Source organism: Bradysia coprophila, chromosome III (genome assembly GCF_014529535.1).
Source record: "Bradysia coprophila strain Holo2 chromosome III, BU_Bcop_v1, whole genome shotgun sequence".
In the NCBI taxonomy this organism is placed as follows: domain Eukaryota; kingdom Metazoa; phylum Arthropoda; class Insecta; order Diptera; family Sciaridae; genus Bradysia; species Bradysia coprophila.
The window spans coordinates 2,231,719-2,240,672 of NC_050736.1; the positions used below are offsets into that span (position 1 = coordinate 2,231,719).

Consider the following 8,954-nt stretch of genomic DNA (forward strand, 5'->3'; position numbering starts at 1 on the left):
AATACAACAGTAGAACTCACCCACAGCGGCTATTCGACTAAAAACATTGAAAGTATTTTTTGAAAAGAGTTGAAAAGAACAAAATAACAGAGCTGAAATGCCTACAAAGAGGGACTGAAAGGAGCTCAAATGCCTACAAATTTAAGCGACTTAAACTGAAATGCTTACTAATAAAGTCTTAAGAATTCACAGTCAAAATGCTTACAACAAAAAAGTGAAACAGGCAAACAAGAATTCACAGGTAAAATGTCTACAAAAATTCACAGGTAAAATGTCTACAAACTCAAAGAGTCAACAGTCAACCGTTTTCAAGAATTGAAGTATAAGATTTGAAATTAACAGATTTAAAATATTTTGATCGATGGAAGTAACAGACCCGATAATAATGCTGGTCATATGTTTGCCGTCGGATCAGAGTAAAGCTTTACTATCAACAAAAAAAAACAAATTTTCTTAGTTGTTCCCAGTAGTGGTTCGATCCAGGGGCTATTTTTTGGCGAATTTGGAGAATTTGACGAATTTTGGCGAATTTTTTACGAATTTTGGCGAATTTTGACGAATTTTGGCGATTTTTTGTGAATTTATACATGATTTTAAGAAATTTCAAAGAATCTTAGAACTTAGTTACATATTTTTGGCCAAGACATTCCAGAAATCTATTTTTAACCGGGAAGTCATGATGGCTTTTTTTTGGAAAAACGATGAAAAATGTCCTAATTTTGTGAATTTTACATATATTTGTGAATTTGGTAGATTCTTGCATATTTTTGTTATGCTATATCACAAAACTAGCAAAATATTTCAAAAAACATAAATTTGGAAGAAAATTTTCAAAATTTGAATTTTTTAATTTGGGAGAATTTCGGCGAATTTCGACGAATTTTGGCGAATTTCGGCAAATTAATTCAACTTAATAGCCCCTGGTTCGATCCCACTAAGCCAGGTCAAGTCCTATAAATTACGTTTGTGTTCTTCATCATAAATATCAAAACTCACTAGTTACTGCAGATGAAAAACAGTGTAGTGGGTCTAGAATCACGTATCAGGTCCGTTTTTCCACATAAACGTCTAGTTTCATTTTTATGGTTTCCTATTGTTTCATTCTATTTATGCATATAATCCAACAAGCTTTCATTCCAGCTGAACAATCACAGAATTTAATTACAGTCAACAACATAAGCAAGGTTTCTGTCATTGTAATTCTTCCGGTGATGCTTCCGAATCGCGTAGTATTGGTATGACGGCATTTAGTGAATCAGAAAACTCATGTTTTAAATCTTAGGAATATAATTTATTTTTTCTTATAAAATAGGCCAAATCAATGTGACGCTTCGAAGTCACATAATTTTTTGTTTTTCGTTAATTTTGTTTTGTGTTTCTATTCACACTAAAAATTGAATTTTTGTTATTTAGAACTTCTTTTTACAGCTTCATTAGTTCCTAGATTGAACGACAAAGATGTCCCCTTAGCTATTTGATGTACGCGGACACGCATCCTACCTTAAGCGTTTCACTTGAATATTATACTCAGTTTTTTTTGGCATTCGATCCACAATTCGGATTAAAATAAAATGAAATAACCGAAGAAGTTATTATTCTTAATAACACTAGATAAGCTGCGTTCACATCACAATCGTTACGAAAACACTAAAAATGTTCAATCTAGAAACTGTCACTGTATTAAGAAGCAATGACGTACAGTTTTCGATTGAACTGGGTGCACCCAATTTGATTAAATATTTCAGTTAATTTAGTACCAGATGGATTAAGTGTTGAGACTACTGACGATAATTTCGGTAAATTTGTGTTATTGACATCACGACTTGTGTTGTACGATAGAAAACTTGGTGTAAATTCGATTCAATGATTAAATGAGCCTGCCAGCGATGTAGCCACTCGTTTTTCTCAATTATTGAAAGGGCAAATAGAAAATTTCAAGTAACTCTTGGAAATTATGAGTGACGTTAGATGACAGTTAACTTCATTTCAGTTAAGATTCACTAGACCCAGTTTTACCGAAGATTGTGCTAATATAACTACCAACATTCGGTTCATCCGCCTGAAGTAGTTGCAAAATGAGTTGCAAAATTCGTAAAAGGAAAATGTTTTCAGCAACAACTTTTGCAACTACTTCAACTACTACGTCTGAAGTAGCTGCAAAAGTAGTTGCAAAATTTGTAAAAGGAATGGTTCTTGCAACTTCCTTAGCAACTACTTCAAAAGGCTATTCGGTTCAACACCCATATCAATACCAAGTTGAATGACTTGACTGAAGATTGGCACGATATGCCGAAATGTTGATGCTTCAACAATGTGTTCAAGAACTCAACTGTTCTGATTGAGTTCGTACTAAGCGCCATTCAATGACAAAATAATTCCATTAAAATTTTTCTCAAGCCTGTTTTTTGTCATTGATCCAAAAATCTAGTAAAGTCCAATTCCTTAATTATGAGTAACTTTCACTGTCAATCAGAATGAATCAGAAGCTTCACGCCGACTTAAGAGCGCTCAACCCTTGGCAAAATTCTAGCCTACATTTGTGCGCAAAAATATTCGTTTTTTGATGATTTCTCTGAACGAAAATCGTTTTTTGAAAAAGTAATGGTTACATGCGTGCAAAAATATGTTACTTTTAAAGGGAAAATTGGTTTGCAAGTCATAACTTTACCCACTTGAAGAAACCCTTGCAAAATATGTAATTTACACATTTTGCAAAGGTTTCTCCAAGTGGGATAGCTTATCACCCACAAAACCATTTTTTCTTTACAAGTAACACAGTTTCGCATGCTTTAATGGTTTTACTTTAAAAAAAAAACTTTCGTTCAGAGAAATCATCAAAAAACGAATATTTTTCCGCCTAAATGTTGGCTACAAATTTACAAAGGGTGCATTGCTCACAACTGAGGATGGAAAGATCGATATTATCACAAAACAATACGTCAACAAATAACTCACTGGTGAAAATAAATGTCTCAAATGTTCGAAAAACGTATACTCATCAAATCTTGACTTGTGTCATGACCTGATCTGTTTTCAATTTTTGGATTTTAAACTTCAAACCTATCAAGGTCTACCTGAGTAAGAATTTGTAATTAATTTTCGAAGTACTAGAGGTAAGACAAATCCAAGTATTTGAGCAATATCGGCTTGTGTCCATTGTAAGAAGAGTTTGAGGTCGACCTGATATCAGGTCAATATATGAGGTTTCATAACAAAATGTTTGACGACCAGACCTTATATTTTCTGGTTGACCTGACCCGATTACTTTTTAGTATGTGGTGACGGTATGACCTAAAATTCTACTTAGTTGGACCATCCTTGAGCAAAGTTAGGATACGTTAAAGTTCTAAACTATTCGCAAAGTTTGGATAGAATTTTTTCTTGGCATACAGTTCATAGGCTCTGCTCGATAGAAATTCTGTGAATCGAAACACATTACGGTGGTTTTTAACACAATTTTGGTGTGGTTATATGTGTCATGACTTCCTTATACTGTAGGCCGAAATTATCAAAAAAAAAAATCTTTTTTTTCTGTTGTCTTAGAGTGTTTTTAAAAAATGGCCATGATATGGTCCGTGTTACAGAGTGGATCTCTTACACTATGTTCTATGTATAAAAAAGAATATTTTAAAATTACAACACAAATGTAATACTATAACTGATCACTTGGACTCTGTCTATCCTTTTGTGTGATATTTTGATTGGTTCTATCCGTTTCATATTCCACAAAATCGTCGAATAAACTCGGCCACGCTTCGGTATCATCGTACGACGTTATATCACAAGTTTCAGCAAAATTTAAAAACATATTCCATGTGTCTTTCGGTACGCCACGTATGTCGGAACGTTGCTCTAAATAATTTAACCATTTATCTAATATGCTAGGTGTGTGCACGGAAAATACCAGCCGCCATAATATAATTGCCATTTCCAGTGAAACGATGCGATGGCCCTCCTCCAATCCGAACCGAAACGTAAATCTGTACAATTTCTTAAACATTTCGGAATTTGTTTTCAATTTTTCTATGGTCTGTTTCAGTCGTATCCGAATGTCGCCGACATTGTCGCAATTCATTTGCTGCAGTCCTTGGATGAATTCAGTTTTGGTGAAGCGGCACATTTGAGATGCGTCCAGGCGCCATGCTAGTACCAGTATTGCAAAGTCGTCCGGTTTATAGCCGAGATCAGAGCACAATCGCTCGATGCCCTCCGATAAAATGGCATCTTCTTCGTCGTCTTTGTATTCTTCGAACAGGGCATTCAATGTGTTGTCGGAGACGGAATGTTCTTTTCCTGAAACAGAAATTCGAATGAAAAATGTGACTGGGAATCGGTTATCTGGTGATGATTAACATTTGAAAATGATATGAACGGAAGGAATTAAAGTGAAATTCAGACATTGATAGTGATAAACAAAGAAAATTGGAGACTGCAGCGTAATAAGAGTTAATCTCCGAGTTCATCGACCGATTTGTATGAAGGTGAAATGGTAAAATACATCGGATATCTGAATGGTTGGTCATTAGTCAGCTATAGATAATCTGAGTAGAAGTATTAGAACAACTTCTGGCCCTTCTCAGTCGTTTCGCTACTGAAGACTGAAAGTACGTTCTCAAATTGTAAAAACTTCGCCGTCAAATCAACTTGTTCAAAAATGAGCAACCCAATTATTGATATTTTGATAGAGCTTCACTTGGGGAGAGCTACAACGAAACTTTCTGAATTTACTGGACAAATTCAAGAGAAACATATGACATCCCAGAATCGATGTACATATATCGATTGATCGATGAATTCGTATATTCAGTCAAAGGGGTTCGTAGTGCTCGTGTAGAGAAAAGAATTCCAAATTTTGACAACCTTCGGGGAAGAACATTTGGAAAATTTTTGATTGGTCTTGTGATTGGCCCTAATTTTCACAGTTAGGAAAAACTGCTAGGTAACTAGCTATGTCCTTCAACAGTCGTACTTCATTTCTCATTGAACCCAACTGGGTTGCAAACGAGCCATCAGAACAGTCGGAGCGTTTGCTGCGACTGAGCCCCGTACAAACCCGTATATCTATTGCGTACGTGACCCTAGTGCGTCTGTCACCCTACTTTGACCGTAAGCCTATTGCGCCGGTTAATGTAGTTAAAGTAAAATTATTATGTAATATGTCCATCTTACAAATTGCGCATAGCGCAATTACGAAGCCCCGTACGACGTTCCTTTCAAATGAAACAAAAATTTCAAATCGCCCTAAAATTTTATTTTTTTGAAGGGCCTAGTATCGGCCTCAGTCCGAGGACCCAAATTTAAATTTTTTTTTCAACTACATTCTATTCGCCCTTTGATTATCTTTCAAATGAAACAAAAATTACGAAAAACGGATGAAATTTGCTCGAGTTATATGTAAAATACACATAGCCCTAGTAGCATTTCACTTCTAAGGCCCTAACTCACGGTCCACTCAGCCGATTTTAAAAAACTTTTTTTTCCTGGATTGCCGTGTCATTTACGTTTCCATCGTTTATTTTGCCATAAATATCACCAAAAGACCTTAAATCACTTAGGTCGTACGAAGGGCCGACCCGAATATGCCCATCTTCGAACTTAGCCTCACTATTTCGACTATCTTTCAGGGAAAAAAAAAAATTTTGAAATCGGATTTGATTTACTCAAGATATTGACGTGACAGACGGACAGACGGACAGACAAAATTTTTATTGCAGATTCGTCATCTATGAACATAGGCAAACACTTTGCCCTTACCGTCTGCTTCGAATTCCATCAATTACACACGGCATCGTAATCCTATAAGCCCCTTTGTACTTCGTACGGGGCTAAAAATGTGTTCCCGCAGTATCTAAGATAGTAACTTGGAAATGTAGTTTCTGGAGATGGAAAAACGTTCGTTTTCCACTTTTCGACCTACCGGGAAGCCGACGTTGTACCGGAAAATTTTGTCTAATTTTAACTGCTAGGAGATGCGTCCGGGAGTTAGATTTGGAGAGCGAGAAGAAAACATTTTTTTGTGAACCTCGGTACCCCATAACCCTTAAATGAAGTTTACATTCCGACTCCGCCAGAGACTCACCCGCTGCGAATACATCTCCGACAGCATTTATGTTTCCATTTAAGCCAACCGACGATTTTTTGAAACTGCCATTTCGAATGTCCGTCGATAAAGATGTTATATGCGCCGGAGACTCCGATAACAATTCGTCTGTTTCTGCAAAACACGCATCATAATAAAGTAATTTGCTGTGAATATCGCAAAATTCGAATCTTACCACCGCGATCAACCGTATTGTTTGTCGTTCGAGGCTCAACAGTTGGTTCAACAGTCGGTTTATTATCGTTATTATTTGTTGTCGTTTGAAAGCACGTCAAACAGTTACCCATCTTTTCAATTACTAAAAGACTCGCACAATTTCAATAAATATTTTCGGAATTAAAAACAAAATTTCGTCGAACAAAATTTAAAAGAAAGAGAGTCACATTAGTCCCGCGTAACACTTTACATTTTATGATCGCAATAAAAATTAACGTAAATTTGATTTAAACTAAACGAACTTCTATTTTACATTGGCACAATTGTTGAGTAATTCGTTTGAATGGATTTTTCATTTATGTATCATGTAGGTTCTCATTGTATTAATGTCGTTTAAATTAGCTTCGCTGGACTGTAGGTGACTGTAGGTGTTGACCTGAAACAACAATTTAATATATTGATTTGTATACATTTCAAATAGCACACCATGTAGCCTCCAATGTTCTGTCTGTATAATGGAAAGATGGAAGTGTATTGGAAGGATTAACCTTATGAAAATTTGCACAACAAAGACCACATAGGGAAGAAGAAGTTACAATATTGAATGTCGAGACTCAGTCAAAATAAAATGGCCGAATCGACTAATAACAAAGAAACTGCATTCAAAACACTACACTACGCACTAAAAGTTCTAGCAATTTGTTGATTTAATCCAAATATGTGATTACCGAAATGAAGTGTGGCATTAATCACCATGAGATAACGATTTAATTAAACAAAGCGACAGACGAAAACATTATTTTCCATAAACAAACTTTGAATGACGACAAAGTGTGGAATATTACCTTTATTAATGCAGTATACATTAGGCACTAGATTTTTTTTATAAAATTGGAAGATGGTTCGCTCATTCCGGTGTCAATATTTATTTCGTCTATGGATTGTTGATGAGGTTACAGTGAGTGTAGTTTTAATTAAATTTTAAAACTACAACATTTTGTTCGGACGAAACTTTGCCTTCAGAACAAGTGACATTTAAGACATTATCTTGCAGGATTTGACATTTATGTGGAATCTAAGTTGAAATAATTTTGTAATATCCACTGGGTATGAGAAGTATGGAAAAAGCGCCAAAAGAAAATAAATTTAAATTATTACACTGGCTCAGCTTCACTGGCACCATAATTATCTTTCTCAACCTGAATTGTTTCAAGTGACTGTACGCATGAAGATGATACAATTAAAAAAAAAATCAAAATCAGGGCTACGGTAGGTATAGGTATGTTCCAAATAATTGTAAACACAGTAAACGGACTTTGACAACCCGAACCCATCTCATCCATAGAGTCCATAGACGTCATAACCTTTGCTTTTTGCTGAAATTTTGAGGCGCTGTATACTTATAGTGACAGCTTTCAAAAAAAATTTACGTATTGAAGGTATTGAAACTGCTTCGCTCTAATTTTGGCAGCTCTTTTTCAATGAGTAATTGTTTAGGTTATGTTGTTTATGGTTGAAATTTGACAATTTCATTTATTCTTTTACTATGCTTATTCTTTGAATTTTCTCAAAAGGGATAAAGCATGAAGTAAAACTCTATAAGGCAAGTGCAGAGAGCAAAATAGAATAATCAATACAATCAAACTAACGCCATATACCTTACAGTAGAGACTTTGAGCCAATCAGATGAAAGTATTCGCCTTACAGTAGAGAAATTTCCCGTTGTTTGTACTTGTCTTGTTAGGAAAAAGGTAAGTTCGATGCGTAACTCTTGGACATCCAACGAAGTGTGAATGCTACACATCTAAGGAAAGTGAAATGGATTGGTAATTGAATTCTGTTTTTAACACGTTGCCGGTTATTGGGACTTGTCAACTTTAGGCACACCGGAAAGTGCTAAGGGAGTCGAGTAATACCTCCAAATAAATTTCTAAAAATCAAAAATTTGACTTTTGATTTTTAGAAATTTATTTGGAGGTATTCCTCGACCCCCTTAGCACTTTCCGGCGTGCCATTCCACTCAACAAAAAGTACTCCGTGAGAGAGCCGTGTGAGAGCGAGCTATCAAATAAACAAAGAAAAAATTGAAAAAAAATCAATTTTGTCTCTCACACGGAGTACCTTTTTGGTAAGAGGAAACTAAGCATTAAGATTGAATCCTTAACCTGAATTTTTACATAAATATTTTAACTGAATTATATTTCCTTCTCAATCATCATAACACTATACTGACGTGAATTTAATCTAACTAAATTTTTCTTTGGTTCTCCTGTCAAAGTTGACAGTAGTATGAGTAGTATACAAAAGATAAATTTAAATTGGGTCTCTATCGCGTGGCTGTGTTCAGCTAGAGTATGTCGATGAGAAAAATTTTGCTGCCAAAGGCTGTAAATTTTGTTTAAATCGAAATTTCATACAACAAAATGATCATAATTTATGTCAATTTGGTAAGAATGGGAAAAGCTATCGCACAATTCGATTATTCACAGCTCTTTGAATTCACAAATCGACTCGCTCGACTAGAGCAAGTCTTACGTGTGACAGCTGGACAAAATTACGCTAACATTATGTGATCAATGTCAACAACTAAGCGTTAAAATGACCCGCTATTCAATATGCCTTGAGCACCTATTATGAAGCCATTAAATATCTGTCTATGTCTGTATCTGCGTGAGCTCTCCAAAGTAAATAGCCGCTA

The 8,954-nt window shown here is 35.3% G+C and overlaps 1 protein-coding gene across 4 annotated transcripts; it reads right to left on the minus strand.

The window, feature by feature from the left end:
* Positions 1 to 1,269: 1,269 nt before the first annotated feature.
* On the minus strand, positions 1,270 to 7,305 carry LOC119077347 (DCN1-like protein 3). 4 transcript variants are annotated; one of them, XM_037184557.1, is made up of 4 exons: positions 7,102 to 7,305; positions 6,276 to 6,692; positions 6,080 to 6,208; positions 1,270 to 4,293 (listed from the first exon to the last, which is right to left on the minus strand). In XM_037184557.1, the coding sequence occupies exons 2-4, from the start codon at positions 6,385 to 6,387 to the stop codon at positions 3,653 to 3,655; spliced, it is 882 nt and encodes a 293-aa protein (XP_037040452.1). In that variant the 5' UTR covers positions 6,388 to 6,692; positions 7,102 to 7,305; the 3' UTR covers positions 1,270 to 3,652. The 4 variants fall into 4 exon arrangements, with proteins under 4 accessions (XP_037040452.1, XP_037040431.1, XP_037040433.1 ...); XM_037184536.1 differs by having other exon boundaries at positions 6,080 to 6,214; positions 7,102 to 7,304; XM_037184538.1 differs by lacking the exon at positions 7,102 to 7,305 and adding an exon at positions 6,805 to 6,952 and having other exon boundaries at positions 6,080 to 6,214.
* Positions 7,306 to 8,954: the final 1,649 nt, after the last annotated feature.